General features: G+C 39.0%; 1 protein-coding gene across 4 annotated transcripts in view; it reads right to left on the minus strand.

Moving 5' to 3' along the window:
• arl15a (ADP-ribosylation factor-like 15a) overlaps nucleotides 1–19,551 on the minus strand; it is a 139,485-nt gene that overhangs the window by 44,892 nt on the left and 75,042 nt on the right. For all 4 annotated transcript variants that reach the window (XM_055011484.1, XM_055011483.1, XM_055011482.1 and 1 more), the window contains 3 exons: nucleotides 16,759–16,903; nucleotides 15,224–15,283; nucleotides 3,024–3,232 (listed from right to left, as the gene is read on the minus strand). In XM_055011484.1, the coding sequence (XP_054867459.1) occupies nucleotides 3,024–3,232; nucleotides 15,224–15,283; nucleotides 16,759–16,903 (414 nt within the window). The remainder of the gene's footprint in view (nucleotides 1–3,023; nucleotides 3,233–15,223; nucleotides 15,284–16,758; nucleotides 16,904–19,551) is intronic.

Here is a 19,551-nt window from a genome sequence, read left to right on the forward strand (position 1 = left end):
CAGAGGACATATCACGCTAAGACCGCTGGATGAATGTGGGCAGGTCACAGACTAAAATAAGTGGGTATGTTATGAGGACCACCAAAGAGAGCAGTGTGTAACCATTTGATGCGCAGTGTGGGTCAGGAGATACCCATTTTCCATTGGATTTGGGTCACTTTTGAGCCATGTTGTGCATCCACGGGTTAAATGTCTAATGCCATTTAAAATATCAATAAAGTTTGTGTGTTCCGTGACAACAGTAGCCTGTACTCAAGTACATCCAATCCTTACAAATTAGTTAAACTAAGCTACACAGAATCAAGTGGAGTGAAAAGTTTGCAACAGATGAAGTCACTGTGGGTCACAACAGAATCTGGTATAGAACTTTTCTCCCTTTAATTTCCCACTTCAGATTTAACGTCACTGAAGAGCAGCAACTGCGGTGGTCCAGGCTAGAAAATACAGATGCTCCTCTCTCCAGACATCCATCTTTGTTATCCTTCAGAAACATCAAATAGTCCTATGCAGATGATACATGTGTGTGTGTATATGTTCGTGCGTGTGCGGGAAATTGAGGTTCCAGGATTTTTGAAACATGAGTGAGCATTGCATAGGGAATGTTAGCCGTAACATCCTACTCCAGGAGGCTCCTTCTGTGAGGGAGATGGAGAGGAATAGTATGGCTCAAAAAAGGGGAAAACTGACAATCAGGGAAACACAGAGAGGGACAGAGGTAGGTCAGAATATCCTAATTTTGTCCTAACGGGAGTTGGTGAGATGACATATGACTACTGTGACATTTCCTCTATCTTCCAACTATTGCAGCAGAGTGGAAAATTCTGTTATTTGAGACAGAAGTAATAAAATGACTCAAGAAAAAAAATGTGATCATGGGGTTAAACATTTGCCAGTGTTTGTAAGCTGATGAATCAAACATATGGTGCGTACTATGTGGTCTATATGAAGAGCACAACCCAATATGGAGTCTGTAGTCTTTAATACCAGTCATTCAAAAACTATGAGACTGGAATAAGACTTGAATTAACTGTGCAGAATTTGAATTTACTCAAAAAAATTACAAGGCACTTAGATAAGAATAAAACATGGAAGCCAAATGGAGGCCAAACACTGACCTGCCAAACAGTGAATAACATGTCTTCAATGAGGTGAAAAAACATACAGACAAAGCAAAAAATTTATGGAATCTGTATCAGAGCCCAAAAGCCATTTCAGGGACCATTTACCAACAAGGACAAAAAAGCCAGCATCTTGGAAGCACATGTCCGTATTTTATGCACAGACATGCTGAATGATCATTTGCAAATTTATATACAGTAGCTGTTTCAGGAAAACAAATTAAGACATGAAGTAGACCAGCTAAAGCTGATGACAGAATGCTTTTAATTGACATACAGACAGATTCGTATCATAGTGGCATCAGCCCAGATCCTTTCTACCTACAACTAAGGCCAACAAAACCATTTCTATTAATATAGTTTGATGTTGTGATAATTGTTTCTTACGTAAAGCCATGCCAGTGCAGTTTTTGCATCTCTCTTCGCTCACATTTGCTACGTAAAACCCGGCCCCATTTTTCCTATCCTTCTGTATGCAAACCCAACCTCACATTCTCACAAGTTCTCCTACAACATGGAGGGAACGATAATAACAGTCCAACAATAAATATTATCACGAAGTGTGAAGTTATGTCTTTAATGTAATACTACATTACATTACATTCGTGAGAACAGTGAGGAAAGTTTGTTGATTTATGGAAACAACACACTAGCAAAGTGCTGCAAGATGAACACCCTTGGGAAAACTGAATGGCTTAAAGTATGTGGATCAAGGGAGCTGTTGACGACAAATCCTTATAGGCAGCTGCTAGTTGGATTTTTTGACACGTCCTTGTAAATTTAAATTACAGGTGTTGGAAGCGGCCAAAATGGAACCTTGAAGACTGAGTGAAAGTAGTTTAAATACGCAGCGAAACAGGTATTATTTCAAGACCAACATACATAGAAACACTTGTTTTATATACTGTATGATGAAGTGTGTAAACAGTCTTGCTAGGTTTTCTGAAAACTGCAATAACTCCATATCAAGAAACTGACTACTTTTAAATATGTACTATGAACTTTATATCCGTTACTTATTTTGATCACAATCTCTGTTTTAATTAAAGTTCTTGTGACATCATCCAGAGAGTGTAGTCCAAGAATTTAGTTGGAAAGCAATGCTGTGAAACAAATAATATCCACTTCATGTCTCGTGCAACCCCTGGTTCTGACCACAATATGGAAAATACAGAGCATTGTCTCCTCTTTCATCTGCTACCAACTTAGAAATGTACAAGACACCTAACCTTTGATGGGGCTGGCACACATGGCATCAGCTCTGCGTTATATTTTGGGACTGAATCTTATCTGACCCATTTAGTACAAGAAATAAACAACTTTACAAGATCTCGGTCATGGCTTGGCTGCAAGAGGAGCCACTGGTCTTCCCATTCAAGAGGCTTCTCCCACCACATAAAGTGATCTATAGATGTCTTTTAATGGCTCAGAGTCTGGCCCCTCACTTGGGACCCATTTGCTTTTGAAGACCCGACCTTGTTGGTGTTGTCTTAAACAACAAAGCTATTTGGTTGGCACGGGCATGCAAATGCTTTCACTCCAGCATCACTAAAGAGTAGGGGTTTTACAAGACGTTTACATTTATTTTTAAATGAGTCAAAATGAGACAACATTATAGTTATTATGTTGCACACTGAATATTGTGTTATAATGGGCCTGTGGCTTACAATTAGATACACTAATGTGATAATGAAAAGAAATGAAAATACTCATCCATATGTATGAGTATACATAGCATTTACAGCCAAATACGTCAGAATGTGTGTGGTGAATTATGCAAAATTATGTTTTTTCCGCTCAAGACAGACATTTAATGTTTTATAAATCTGCGGAAAGGGCAGTGTTTGTATGTGAAAGACAATCATGAGATACATTATTAACAACACAGTAAACAGACTAGTTTACCTGGTTTGGCGTCCTTGCAGCAGGCTTGTCCTGGTGGTTGGCAAGGATGAGGAAAGGCAGTGTGCAGAGCTGTGGGTGTTGCAGGGCTGAGTGGAGCTCATTACGTGCTGCTTCAAGGTCCTCATCTGATGACGCGCTATCCAGTACAAAGACTACACCCTGTGACCCCTGGTAGTAACGACTCCAGTATTTCTTGATGTTGTCGGCTCCTGCAGACAGATGTGATGCTTTAAAATGTGTCAAGTTCTGGGTGGAGTCAGTTTTATAACTTATGTTGCTGCTGTCATGTGCAAACTTGCCAAAAACAGAAATGCCAACATTTCGTGTTCATCGTCACAACTTAATACACATAATACACATAATTGCCAACTTTGCAAAGCCATAATGTTTTTAGCAATACATTTGAGCTCAGAATAGATAATATCATGCAAGGGAAACTTCAGAAATAGCATTTCTTACTGAAAAACTTTAAGCAGAGCACATCTAGGCCATAATAAAAAATAAATCTAATAAATTACAACTTTATTTTGACAGATGTATTTATTTTTTCATTTCTATTAGCTGAAATATTTCCCAGATAAACAGATGAAAAAATTCCCAAGTGAATACTTGAATATTTGTAATGGTGATCAATTATTTGAATAAAACAATCATATTAAACAGTCTTACAAGCAAAACATTTGCGTGTTTTGCTTAAAAAGTGAACTAATAAGCAGCATGAAGTTCAAATTACTTCTTTCCTTGCCAAGTTTTTTAACAGGTCATTAAGTCTGTGTTCAGACACAGGAGTGATCTCCTCACTGGTTTATTCACATTGAGTCTGTGCTTATTTTGAAGGCTACCCTGGCATTGAATTAATTCTGAATAACATATGGTTCCATTTTTGTTTGTGAATCCACTCACGGAAGTTTAGGTTATTGTAACATTATTAGCAAGTGTAGGAAAACTAAAGGAGAGGCCTGGTTGTTTACAACAGTGAGCATTAGTTGAGACTCTTTTACCAACACCTTTCTCTGCTTTCACTGTTGACCCATCCCTTCCTTTACAAAGGTCAAAGGCAATGCTTTAGAAAAGGAAAACATTTTTCATAGAGAAATGTTTACAAATCACCAATTCTTTCTGTTATTTTCTTGAGAAATTTCTATTGTACTCAAAGTAAGCACACACTTTCATATTTCAGTAACACAACAAAATTTTCTTGCACCTTTGTTTAAACTAAGCTTACATATCGTTCATCGCCTTACATCTGGAATGAGATGCAATTCATGTATCATTTTATATATATGCACACCTGCACAGTACCGTACAAAACCTTTAGACAGGCAGACATCTGATCAGTACCACACGCATTCTGTAGTAAGACAACAAGCCCAAACATACAGCCAAAGTTATATATCAGCAACAAGAAGAAGGAGTGCTGCAACAGATGGCATGGCCCCCACAAAGCCCTGATCTCAACATCATTGAGTCAGTGTGGGATTAAAAGAGCAGACAGCAACTGAGACACACTAAACAGTTCACAGAAGAACTGTGGCAAGTTCTCCAAAACGCTTCAACAACCTGCACAAGTGTACTGAGGAGAACCAGCGCTGTTTCAAAGACAAAACGATGTCACACCACATGTAGATTAGATTTTTAAAAATCTTTATTGCACTTTTTAAATGTAATTACTTTTATGTATGACAAATCTCAACACTCTTCCTCCATTGAAAAAAAAAAAACTTTCTTAAAGTCAGGAATGACTGCGGTCATATTCTCAGTCAGCTCCACAAACTATAATCTGACAAACCAGAGAAAGACTGCCAGTGTTTCACACAGCATTCTCCTCCCCTTTCACTATCTGCATTTTCAGAATTCCCTTTCACTCCAGAAAACGACAAGAACCTCTGCATTAGCATTTGCATAAGATTTTGATGGTAAATTAAGGCACTTTTGATTGTTTTTGGGTTTTTTTCTCCTGTGAATGGTGCTTGCGTACAAATGTTGCACCAGAACTATTCCCACATCACTATTTTTCAGGGACATCGTTACTGCATCATGGGCTTAGCACCTCACAAGATGATTGTAATTGGTTTCAAGAAATACAAACATGCGAGGGCATTTATTTACCTCTATAGTAGAATGATAATTGCACAGTCAGACCATTTTTCAGTACTAACACAGTCCGGTTATGTGAAACTACAAAAACCATGATATGCTTGTCATATCTGCTAAGTTAGTCATGCTCCTTAACTACTGGAAGATTTAGCTCTTTTCTTCTGACAACACAAATAAATGGTAAGTGGTAAGTGATTGAACCCAAACTACACACAGATGCTAATCCTCCTTACTGAGCAAACTGCAAATTTTAAACCAACTTTCAAATCAATGGAAGGCAAATACTGAAACTTAAAAGTGTAAGTTACTCCCTTTCTTAACTCAAACCACAGCATTAGCTACTGTACTTTACAAATTCTTAACAGCTGGCATTTAAAAAATGCTTCTATTCTACTCTCACATTTAGATTACCTTTCATTCCCTCTGAATGTTGTCTTTTTCATTAAGTGATTCTAAATGTCTGCTCTACATGTTAACTAAACTTGTCCTTGCATACACACTATCACATTGCATACGTTCGCTGGCTTTTAGAGGATGTACTTTCCCTGGTTAAAATTATCCTCCTCCATCTGGTGAGGTTATTTACTTTGCAATCTTGTGAATTGTTGTTATGTTATTGTTGCTCATAGTAAGGTGATTGCCAAGTAGTGACGAACTGTGAGGCTGGCAAACGCTTAAACATCACGAAGTGCTTTCGGTGACATTTACCTCGTTTCCCTCGTGTTCTCCCTCCCTTCCTTCTTTCTGGCCTCCCCCACTCTTTCTACTCACACCTCTCACTGGAGTGGAAAGCTATCAGACAAAGTGGCACTTGAGAGATTGACTAGGAAGTTTCTCTCACCTTTGCCTGGAAATGGTGGAATGTACGTCATGTCTCATTGGATCTCGTTGGCAACTTCTGCCACCTATTGGTCTCACAGGAAGAATTTCAAACATGATGTCATGAATCTTGGGGGATGAGACGACATATCATTAATCATATAAGTGCCCCAGATTGTAAAACGTCATTCCTTTGCAGGTTTTTGCTCCTCATTTCTGCTTTTTTTTTCCATTTACCATTTCATTTTATATCCTCTTAATACTGTTTCTAATTGTAAGAGACAAGTTTTATACTTCTAGATCACACTCAGACATAACTAGCCAAAAGTCAGCAGCGTGGCACAAGAGTTAAAAATAGCATGTGGGTGAAAGTCATGTCTCATAGTGACCCTGTCAAGTACTGACTCATAAACTGGAATACTTATTGCCTCATTCATTCAATGTATGAATAAAGACTGTATGAATGAAATATTGACAAACTCTAATGTCATAAACTCCTGAACTGAATCATGAACCAAGTTTGGGAACATGAACCCTTTTAACCAACTTAATAAAAGTCTCACAAAGTTCAGTCAAATCTTCTGGCACATTTGGCACCAGAAGGAAGAACTCACAACTGAATTCTTTTAAGCTGAACAAGTGTATTTTTTTTTAATCCATGTTCTTTAAATGTGTTCTCTCAGTCTCTAACTTAATTTACAACTTGTAATTCCCAGAGCAGTTTTCAACATCCTTTTTTTTTACTTGCCTCGACTTGATTCAGTCACTTCTGGTTAAATGTGTAGGTGCAGAGAACAACAACACAAGTTATCATGTTAGTAATGGCAATAGAGCAACAATTTTCTGTAAGGACACAATATCATAAAACATATCTTATGGCATCATTACATAACTGTCTACTGAGGCCCCCTTTGGCCAAGAAAATCAGGATCTCTTACTTTTCCAACATGTATTTTAATCCCTGTGCGAGTTATTAAACGTCAATGCAAAATGGTTTGTCAGTTGTGGAATACTTTCTTTCATTTTGGGAGAATGTTTATCATCAGTGTTCATCATTATATTAAACTCCACTGCAGTACTTTATCTTGATTTGACAGATTGTCTTGCATATATCCTTTTACTCCTATGAATAAGCCTAGTACACTTCCGAATACAGAAATGTACACCACTGTTTTGTGTATTTAAAGCTGCAAATCACTTCTTCCCCCCCCCTTTTTTAAGCAACACACCAAAATAATCTCAGCTATCTTTTCAAAATTTCTGAAAATATTACACAAAGAACAAAGCTTCTCTGTCAGTCTGATGTTAGAGTTACATTCTCTGGAATTCAATGGATGGAAATCTGACCTGAGAAAAACACCTTGCTGGGGCCACCCATGCCTTCTTCTCTCACTCAACAAAAGCTTTAAATTATCTCTATCAGATAAGACTGAGACAAGATGTGCAATTAATTACTCAACATAATGTACAAAATAATAAAGCATATTAAAGCATAGCATGTGTGCTTTGAGGTGTGGGATACATGAATTTAAGATTCCTGTCTGAAATGTTAATATTTTGTAGGCATTCGATAATTCACTGCATATGCACATCCAACAGCAACAAGACATTGTTATTTTACTGATGCAGCCAACTCTCCTTGTCCATAAAACATTTCTTGCGATTTCTTTCTATTGTTTGGTCAGCAAAGCACATTACTGACAGTGAAATTTCTCACAGTTTCATCCATTTGACACTGAGTTCGGAAACGGGTGTTTTTCAATTCATATTAAGTGAAGTTTTTAAAGTTGAAATGATCAATTAAAATAATCTGACAGCTAATGCTTTGATGTTCAATTCGGACGTAAAATGGAACACTGCCTGTTCATATGCACATTTATGTAGTTATTGTGCTGAATTTGTTTCAGTTTACTGAAGCAAAGTTTGATTTTGTAGAAGGACTTAAGGAGTTACAGTTTAGGGCCACTGTTTGACTCAAGAACAAAGCCAAATCACCATGTGAAAATTTTAAGATTCTTTAGAATTCATGATCCCAGTAGTGCAAATACAGGAGAAAATGGGAAAAACAGAAGTGCTGGTTATACAAACACAAGTAGCAACAATGTTTCAGTGATCAGGTTACTTATTTTGTGTGTGTCATTACAAGTTAATTAACCAAGCTTGGAAGGAAATGCCAGTAAAACATAAGTAAGCAATAACACAGCAGAAATTAAGAGCAGATAGCCCTCTCCTTGAATTCAGATTCTCTTTTAGTTGTGTTTAATGGTTTGTGTTGCTGAATTCATCCACAAATTCAAACAGCATGTGATGGCGCTCGTTTCAACAGTGAGTTACCACAGCTGAAACCCTATTGCACTATTTTCCCCTTGGACTACGTGAGACTACTGTCGAGGCTTGTCCTGTTTGTTGTTGGGTATTGATACAGGTATGGTTTCGGATTCACAGCCAGATTGAACACTTTCTCAAGGATTTTTCTACCTCCTACTGTTTACCTTTTTTGACAGCTTTTACCTTGGGGAAAAATGAAAACATGCTGCTAATAGGGCTTTTTCAGGCTTTAAAGTTAAAACTGTGAAATCAACCCTCTTTTAAGTCACCCTAACAAAAAACAGACTGTTTTTTTCTCTGAACAAAACAGCTCCAATGCAGTGACTAGAGGGGGCGCTGGGGCTGGTGAGGGAGGCTCTGGTAATAAAGTTTACTCACTTCATTCTGGAGCTGGAGCTGGAGTGAGGTGAAAAACACTTCAGCTGTTGATAAACCCACCAACCTGCAGCCTCAGCAAGGTCTGTTTGTCAGTAAACAGCTCCTGTGTGGGATTTAGCCCACAATACACATCGGATCCTCTCATTTATGCACATTATTGACAACAAATGTTTACAAAAATGTAGATTTATGCAATATTTGAGATATTGCATAAATAAGTTGTGTTGTGAAATAAGTTGTGTTACTTCATGTAAATGATTTGTCCATGTCTTATCTAGCCAGTGTATCGGTTTTAAATTATTTATATAAAAAAAAGTCAAAAAGATTTTAAAGTAACAAAAAATGCCAATAATTTGACTGAAATCATGAATCTGCAGAATCAAACAAACACCATCTTCTACTGTAAAAAAAACACAACAGAAATAAGAAGACTTAATTTGTTTGTCCATTATCCCACTGATGTCAGCATAGCATATATGGAAAATGCTTTCAATGGACTTTTCAGTACTTACTTCACAATTGTCAAATTGCAGCCACCAGTGTTATTCAAAGTAGCCCAACTGAGGAAGAGGTCCCCTGTCAGTGCAATTAACGCCGTTCTCACTGTATTTTGTCATCAATTATGTTGATAATATTTGTCAAACACTGTAGATAACTCTCTGCTCTCTCCTAGAATAGACACAACCTCACAATAGACATATTTATACATGTGGCTGAGGGACAGATAAAGATAAACATGTTTATCTATCATAATGCTAGCATTGTTTTGAAGCTAGAGCTAGTGGATAAAAAAAATGCAAATTGCACAGCAAATAGAAATGTGTTCATCTAAACTGCTTCATGATAAACAAAACTGAAAATAATAAAGTAGTAGTAATAGAAGTAGTAGTAACTCCTCAACTCAGCTGTTTTGCTGGAAGTCGGCTCATGGACAGTTCTATATCAAGAGCTGGTTTGGCTGATGCATTTTGAACATACTAATGGTTTCTCTCTTACAGTATCTGCTACACAACGTTCAACAAGTATCAACAACAAGAATAACATCAAAGAAGGTACAAAGGTCCTTGAACAAGGCCTCAAATAGAGATCAGTTACACGTTTGTCCTCAGAACTTCAAGATCAGAACAGTCTGTGACTGCCATCATCTGCTTTAAACCCAAATGGCAATTTACAAAATATTACAATTTTGGTTGGATCTTTTCCTATGCAAAGGAAAAGCTTCCCTGCTGGGGCAAAGTAACATATACTGTGGTGATATTTGATAGTAATTAGAACCACATTGGGTCTGTGATGACTACTATGTAGTGGTTTTACTCTGAAGACGTGCTCACATACTTCCTTTGCCTGTTGGCAGTTACAGAAAACTGGTAAATGTTTCGTCATGTTATTGCATCTTGCTTGTTGCCCCCCCATGTTCGCTCTTTGCGCCAGGAATTGCAGTGAAAAGTTAAAAGGGACACATGCTCATCACCAGTTCTATCTTTTTATTCTGGGACTCTACTTCAGAAGCTTCGCATGATTCACAGGTGGAAAAAAAATCTTATTTATCTAATACTGCCTGTTTTGCAGCCCCGCAGATTAGCATCTGCATGAAATAGGCAATATTTGCTCTGAGCTGTTTAAGACCAGATAAATGCCACACAGAGCTCTGGTAGCAGACGCAGACTGTTCAGAGGAGACCGCGCCAATCAGGCCCTTATGTCTTTGTGCCACCCAGAAAAGGCAGGAAATTCCACAAATAAACCTTGACAAGGCACACCTGTGAAGTGAAAACCATTTCAGGTGACTATCTCAAAAAGCTCATCCAAAGAATGCCAAGACTATGCAAAGCAGTAATCAAAGCAACCGGTGGCTATTTTGAAGAATCTAAAATATTAAACATGATTTGACTTATTTCACACTTTTTTTTACTACATAATTCCACACGTGTTTTGATGCCTTCAGTGTTAATCTACAATGTAAATAGTGACGAAAATAAAGAAAAATATACCTATATATGTATGTATGTGTGTGTGTGTGTGTGTGTGTATATATATATACACACACACACACACACACACACACACACACACGTATATATACACACACACATCCCTGTTAATAGGTGTACATCTGAGAAATGCATTAAAATGTTGAGTGAAGAGGATCACCTCTGCTGTCAGAAAAACTGAAATGAGAACACTGCATGTACAAATGTGTACCCCTCTACTTCAAATCGACAGCCTGAACTCTTCAACACAACACTAAAGAACAACAGCAATGTGTGGTGTTTATTAGAAGCTTCATCAGCTGTCACTGTGTGACATGAGTGCACACTGTGAAATGGCCCGTCTAGACTTGACGTCATGTCATTGTTCACACAGTCACACTGGAGGTGCCCTTCCCACCTAATCCCCATACCTGGCACTAGCTTAGTTGTAAATGCATGTCAGACTAAAGACCACCAGATGTAAAATTCTCAACATCTAATCATTTTTTAAAAAAATAATCAAACTCCACTTTATTCAGATGAGTACAAAAAAAAGCCCACAGTTTTGCTGAAGCACTGTTACCTACTGACTGAATGAATATTATCAATCTTCTCATATTGGCCATCATAGAATGAAAATGCACAATTCTGGTTATTTATCCAACTCCGAATTATAATTTCAAATAAACTCTGAGAAAGCAATAGAACGTGGCATACAGATGGCATTGACTTGCTGTGTTGAAAAGTGGCTAAAACAGACCACAGGATGACTTGGACACCTGGCTGTTTTTTTTGTTTGTTTGTTAGTTAGTTAATTTGTTTTACAAATAATCAGCAATCGAGCTGTGGAAACCAATTTGTTTACCTTATTCATCTGTCTCAGCTGAAGCTTCAGTCTGACTTTGAATTTGATTAACTTTTCATTTTATGCAGTCACACCGTTGTCACAGCGATACTTTGATTGTGTGAATTCTGCCATGTACATGTACACCCAACTTAGATAAGAAAAAACGTAAAAGTAATCTGTATACACAAATAAGAGGTCCAGTTCCTCTAGGAAAAAAATCTTTTTTAAACATGTTTGTCCTTAACTTACTTATATTATGTTTAGGAAATCAAGGTACTGCAGAAAGATGGTCATAACTTGGTTTTATGCACGATAAACACTAACTGGCAAAACAGTCAAGTTCTGTCTGAAATCCGTGGGTCAGTGTGCTTTATCAAGTTCAAACAATATGCGTTCAAACCAGGAAAACTTGACATGAGGAGTGAAGAATTAAAAGGGAGGCAAAAACAGGGAAAAAGAAAGCACAACCAACAGCACAATCCAGATGCATTTGTAGAGAGACCAAGGCCTGGGAGGCAGAAAAAAGACAGAAAGCAGAGACAGAAACCACAGTCGAAGATGAGAAAGAGAACAAATTAAAACAAGACTGCAGAGATCTCAATGACAAATGCATGAGTGAGACAAACATATAGCTGAGCCTGAATCATTACAGGCATCATAGATCAGGGATGCTTGGTGATTTGTGCCTCTGGTTCAAAGCACAGCTTGCACTTATGACAATCTGGTCCAATGCACTCAAGACAGGGCGAGTTAAAAATGCATAGCCAGGCTTGCACTGTATCTGCACAGAAGGCATAGCGTGAGCAGGACGTTAGCAGAGCAGCAGCTCTGATACGCCGTCAGTGTCTACTCATGCACAGCATTGAGCTGTAAGTCACCCGTGTTTTGGAAGTGCTCAGAGGCCAATACAAAACCAATGTAGTTATTCATGTAAAATACAGGAAAATAGACTAAGAGTAAAAATGTGTCTTGGCTCGTGTTTACAGAAGTGTTGGAAAAGTATGACCCAATCTGTTCCGCTGTCAGTGTAGACAGCCGGTTTGATTAAAACAGAGGTCTATCTGTTCTGTCAAATGTGCTTGAGACTGAAGATTGAAAAAGCACAACTGAAACACTTTCTGCACTGGCAATACAGGTAAAACCTGTGAGTTAGCTGCACTTAAGTGGCTTTATGGTCTGGAACATTTTAATGACATCAAGGAAAACTGGCTTCTGAGACAACTCCAAGTACCAAGTTAGGATAACTCCCTGCTCTCTTCTGTATGCAAGAGTTCCCTGCATGCCAGAGGTGTTGACCTTAACATACTCCCATGTGCCCTTTCCCAGTTCAACTTCAACCATTTTTGCCTTCCAGATGAAATAGGTTGAGCAATAATCATGCATACCAAGCCAAGGAAATAACAAGGATAGAATAACTGGATATAAAAAGTGTGAAGGCTTGAGGTTTTGTGAGGAAATTTTGTGATTTCATGTGCTTTAACTGTTCTACTTGCTCTACCAAAAGAAATAAAAACTGACAAACAAATAATTCATCAGCCATGTTGAAAATGTTCCTTCCAGCTTATGACACTTAAGGCTACCTGGATACACATGGTTTGCTTTACATTTCTGACTGTAAAGGGAGAATACCTCTTTGACATCCAATGGACTTTCCGGTGGGATAGGAAGGAAACATACGGGAAGTGCTTCCCTTCCTCACGCTTCTCAACAAGCCATTTTTCCCTTGCTTTAGTCAAGGCTGAGTAAAGAGAACAAGCCACAAAGGTATTGTGTAAAACAAGGTTTTCAGGGTCAGGAATACTGATGTGTGTGCGTCACATCTTGTATCATTTTTCTGCATCATTGATGCAGTGCAAAATAACATAAAACTAAACCAGGCATGTTTGCTTGTTTTAAAACCATAGGGAGAGGGCAGGAAAAAAGAATACTGACAGAAATGGGAAGTGTTGAGTAAGTTACAACTGTGCCGAAAAGGACTGCTTTAATCAGAAAACGATCTGTAAGGCTCAAGAAAACTGACCAGTGGAACATTATGCAAGAGTACCAACTCTCTCGACTCCACATTTACGTCATATAGACTTGGAATTAGAGGTGTACGCCTTCACACAGAAAAACAAAAGGGTTGCATGTCAACACCTCACCTCAGAACGAAACCTAAATCCAATACTGTGCTCCAAATAAAAGGTAGCTGTAGATGAGTCAAAACATCATGTGCTTGTTTTTACTCTCTTAAACTCATCCATAACGGATGGCACAAATAAATCACTCAAATTCCTGTGCTCTGCATATTTACAAGAAAAGGAGCAGGGGAGTAAGTGTTCAGGCAGGGGGGCAAAGAGAAAAAGAGGACAGATTTCATCATCCTTTGCTGTGGTGGCAGCCTATACTAACGTCTCTAAATCAAATGTGTCATCCATGGGACCAGTGTTTTTCCAACCACAATAATGTTACCACAACCAGACTGGGTTTGACCCAATCCAGAAAAACCTCTTTTGAAAACCCCCTAATGTGCTCTGTCCAAATTTGGTAGCACCCTCGTTGGTGGTCCTCCGGCCCCTCTTTGTGTGTGTGTGTGTGTGTGTGTGTGTGTGTGTGTGTGTGTGTGTGTGTGTGTGTGTGTGTGTGTGTGTGTGTGTGTGTGTGTGTGTGTGTGTGTGTGTATTTCATCTTTTCAGGAGACCAGGTTGGGTGAGCCTTCAAAACATGCACTGCACCTGTCATGTGCCTATACTCCACAGAAAACAACATAAATTATTTGAAGTCTCAACACAACAATAAATTTTCTGTGTCACCGAGTTGCTTGTAGGAGAAGTATCCCTCTCTTAAGGCTCCTTTCAAGGAGTCCCGATGCATTTCTTCTGTTTATGCAACTCAACCTCCGCTTCAAGTCCCCTCATCTGCGCTTATTAAACGGCTTCTTCGAGTGCTGTACATTTCCAGGAATAAGAGGGTGCAGATTGTACAGACACTTCAAAAAACACTAACAGGTCTGACATCTGTACACACACGTCTGTGTCTGATCGAACGGTGTGATGCTACAGGAGGTAAAAACAAGCATACTTCAGCATCCCTGACGTACACAGGTCTTTGCATAAACAGTTAAAGTGAAGAGATAGTGCAACATATGAAGAAGTTTAATTATGGAAAAAGGAAAACAGGGAAACAGAATTTTAACAGGGTAAATCTGTACATTTGTGGAGTTCAAATTTCTGATTTGGAGCAAAGCAGTTGTTAGATGAGCAAAAAAAAAAAAGTCAAAGAACACTCTTGAAGAAAGAAGACAGTGTGGTGAGTTGGTGGTAAACTTATGTAAGTAACTATATCAAACAGTGGGGGATTTACACACAGCATTTGGTCCTTTACCTAACACGATACTGAATAGTCTATGAGAGTAGAAATAAAGTATTGAAATTACTGAAAAAATGTACATAAAGTAAAACAATTAAAACTTCTTCCATGTATCTAGATATGTTAAGGAAGAAATAACTAACTCAATATTTTTGTTGCAACTGCTTTTAAATACTGAATTACAGATTTAAAATAGTTTTTGAATGTAGTCTCGATCTAAAAATCACGTTCCGATACCTACTGGAGTTACTGTGGGACTGCTGCAGCCAATAATCCTGCTATTGTCTGTGATGACCCACAAAAACATGTCACTGCAGATATTAATCTACTTCATCCAAGATGTGTTGACAAACAGATTGATGCATCAAATAAGAAAACTGTCTTCTGAAAAGCGTTACAGGCTGTTTTTCTTACCTCCTAGTTCTTTTACATTCAAGATGGCATTTGGAAATGGCACTGCTTTGATGCTGAAACCTAAAAGGAGAAAAATAAAACCATTATTGTGATGACATATTGAAATTGTGACTGTGTTTATATATGTGTGTGTGAGCGTGTGTGCACGTGCGTGCATGTGTGTGTGTGCGTGTGTGGCCAGCACATGTTAGGAGTGATGAGAGTCAGCTTTTAGGAATGTTGGCTACATTACCTTTCAATAGCAAGTAAAAAAATTTGACTTAAAAAATCTATTTTATCATTAAGTATCCCGGAGGATATTTGGTGTACCTTTTCCAAACCACCAGCTGGTGAACACACAGAGGATTGACAACATATTTGTGTTATAAACACGAAAGAAAAACACTTTGTGTGGTCCGGGTTAGCAAAACAGAAAAACAAGAAAAGCTAAACAGAAAAGTGTTTTGTTCTATGCTGGGGTGAGTGGAGGATAGAACTAATCTCTAAAGTGTTACCATGTATTATGTGGTTTGTTTCTGCGGTTGCATACAAGAAATAGTGGGAAATGGTAAAGAAATCCACTGAAGGACAAGATTTAATGTTGCTCAAAATATGTTAAAATGTCTTGGTGGGAATTTCTTCCCTGGCAACATGTACAAATAGGAGGAGAAGTATGATACAAAACAGATTATGATTTTCTAAATGTCGAGATTAATTGCTAAGTGTAGTTTTTAAGCGTATTACATCAGTGCAAATGAAGTAAGAAGTGAGGGGAACCATATGAGAGTTCCCCCTCATTGGCCTTCATGATCTTCCTTCTGTAGATATTGGCAGAGGCAGAAACTGCTGACAGCTAAATCTCATTTCACAGAAGTTCACTAAAATAATTCTCTGCTAAGGTAGGTAGGTAATTGACATATTTTATCTATTAAGGTCTGCTCAGTGGCAGGCGCAGACAGGTGTTCATTCCACAGAGACACACACACTTAAGGTTATGTGTGGCACATTTGGGAATTACTTTATATTTAGCCTCTGTTGGACAAAGACTAAACCTAAAATGGGACTTCTGCAATAGCTCAACAGTGCTGCTGTCAAAGCCAGGGGAGGAAGGAGGAATGTCAGTGTTCTTGAGGGACTGCACTGCATATATGGAAAGCAGTGTTGACTACAAGGAGAATGATGTACTAACCCTAAAGCCTCTTTCTCTTCTGGAAATACACAACACCAGCCTCCCACAGAAACTCAGTATTGGCTGGTGACATCCTGAAATCAATTCTGGCATGGACACTGGGACTTTGGAAAACATACTGAAGGCATTCTTCCCCATATTGGAAAGCTTTACTACCTGGATAATATTATCTATCTGTGATTCTAATGAAGGACATCATGTTCTTGTAACATGAAGGTCTTTCAGAAGCTTGCAACACGTGTGAGGGACAGGAGATGACTGCAGGGTGAGTGCTTTAATCTAAGCACACATTTTTTTCCTCTTGAAAAAAAATCAAAAGAACAATAAATCCCTCTCTTACGCAAATCAATATGTTACATGCACGTACCTGTTGTAGGAACAATGCCGTCGCTGCCCTCACTACAGAGGCGGGAGAGCAAGCTGGTCTTTCCAGCACCTGTCAGGCCAATGCACACCACATCATACTCTGGTCTTGGTGGCGGGGGTCCTTTACAGCACAGTGCCCGAAAACACTGAAACAAAGCAAACAAGAAAACATTGGAATACCAGCCAAATACAACCGGGGGAGGTAGGGGTTGCTGAATAAGACTCTGCATTTGTAATTACAAAAATTGAATAAACTCTCTATCTTTACAGGAATAGTCTCATGGGCATCCCAGCTGTCTTCATATGATGGAGCAGGAAATCCCAGTGCATGTCAAAAACAGGTTTGGTGCATGAAACGCTTCCAGGTCCCAGCAGAAGTATTTAAAGAAGAATGAGGAACAATAGGATAAAACTACAAGCAGTCATTGTATGATTTAATGTGATCATGTTCTATGGATCAAAAGTCTACATAAAAAAAGAACATTGAACTGAATAGGAGGGTTAGATGCACGCATCGAAGTGCTGGTGCAACATGTTTTTGTCTGCTTGTGGACCCTGTCTGATTGGGCCCTTATGGCGGCCAGAGGCAGACCTGTCACTCCATGAATCACGGCCTAGGACTGAGGGCCTGCTGTGAGACATTAAGGGGCAAATGCAGTGTGAACCGTGAATGAGATCTTTAAAGTTGTATGGAGAGATCAGTATCCAAAACTAAAAAGAGATCTCTTTTATTAGCAAGACAGGAACCAGTCTGGACAAGGCAGGGCAGACACACACACACACACACACACACACACACACACACACACACACACACACACACACAGTCTCCCACCAATCTACTATATCACATTTCAGGTGGAAGAACACCAACACAGGATTCTGTACAGCTCATGTCAGGGGACGACCTTGTTCAACACACTATTACTCCGTTCAATCAAAGACTAACAAGAAGTAAAACACATGCATTAGTGGACATGAACTGCTGCGCATCTGTGCACACACTCTCCAGGTGTCCTTGGGCATAACTCGGTGTATAGAAACATGAGAGGATAAACAATTATTATATTTATTATTATCGGTATTCAAGCATGTGTGGTGAACGTTTAAGATTCAGGTTTATTATGAAAATACAAGAATTACTATTAAAATTAATATTATTGTCTTGAGACCAATGCATTTTTTTCTCTCGAACTAGCAGCAACTGTTACAAGATGCAACTGCTGCTTCTTTCAAACTGGAGTGGAACAAGAGATCAGAAAAGAGTATTTCAGCCTCAGTTCTTCAACAAGACATCAGTGACCACCAGGGTCAGTTTTCAGAGTCGTGCCAAAACAGAGCTGCTGTTTGATGGAGATGTGGGGAATCTGCTTCAGCAGAACCAGACGTTGGCTGAGCAACCCGACCCCCCCGACTCCTCGGTGAACCCGCTAGTCTGCTCAAACAGGAAACATTCTCCTCTTCCAGAAAAACGTTAAGATCAGAAACACACGCGTGTCAGATGGGGGAACACATGTACAAACTTGGTTTGATTAGGTCATTCTATTCTCTCTCTTGTTCTCTTTTTTTGCCACCTCTAACTGCCACCTTCCCTGAAGCTACATGTAGAAGTTTCTGTAGCAGATGAAATCTACCCTTCAGCTGTCAGTCGTCTGAGCTGACAGTTCATCTTTCAGGCGAAGCAAAGGGTTGAGATAAGTAGAGATGGAAGAGCTGGAGGAGCTATGAAGCTGCTGCGAGTTGGAGGACTTTCATTCATTCACCACCTGATGAAATTATTTCTAGACCTAGTGTATGTGACAAAGAGGGCAACAAAGAAGGCTGCTGCCCCACTGGTTATGTGGGAGCAGACAGAGAGGACAACTCCCACCAGGGAGTTGAGATTTCACAACAGTTACCAAAGGAGCATCCAGGGCCTGACCCTGGGGTCCCCATGTACACAGTGGCCCCTGTGAGAGAGAGATGGCAGCTCCCACCTCTGGCCCTCTTTGACAGCACAAGATTGACGAGGAGAGCTTGGTCAAAAGGCTCACAGGAGAAAAATAAATATGTCGAAAGGCCTTTGCTTACTTCAAAACATGCCCCTCCCCTGTCAACCACACACTCAATGATTTGAGAGTCAGTGTGCTGTGTCACTGAGACTAAGAGCTCAAATGAGACCATCCTGTGACTATCTGCATAAATCTCTAAACAGCTGAGATGGAGATTGTATTCACCAGGAAGTGACTTAGTTGTAAAAATATATTCACATGTACTATCATGTAGAAAAACAAGTGCATATGAAGGCCTATCGGCTACAATTCTCAGTTTTTTTTAAAGTTACTGTTAATCTCCCATAAGGCCACCTGTTCATTAAAAAGGGACACGCTTCCTGCCAAAATACTCCACATAAAAGTCTACCATTCTTGGACGTTATTGATCAGCTGCCTCTTATAGGATTGGGCATGTTTTAATTGTGCCTCGCTAAAAGACCTGCCGAGACATTACCTCACTGTAGTCAAAGATGATTAGTTAGGCTTTATGTAAATGAGAATCATATCACTAAAGATATAGCCAGGCTGCATTTATTTCCTAGATGAAAAGGATGTGTGACAGAAAGAAGGAAAAAACAGCTCCCCAGCTTCCAATTTGAAAAAGATGTCAAGGCTTTTAATGGGTGACATAATTGAGCCTCCAGGCAGCAGACCAGAGCCGAAGTTGATATTGAACGTATTAGTATTTAGCCTCATCTAAATTATGAGGGAGCCCATATTAAGAGTTAAAAGGGATATTGATGGTATGAAAGGAAATTATT

Source organism: Amphiprion ocellaris, chromosome 6 (genome assembly GCF_022539595.1).
Source record: "Amphiprion ocellaris isolate individual 3 ecotype Okinawa chromosome 6, ASM2253959v1, whole genome shotgun sequence".
Classification (NCBI taxonomy): Eukaryota; Metazoa; Chordata; class Actinopteri; family Pomacentridae; genus Amphiprion; species Amphiprion ocellaris.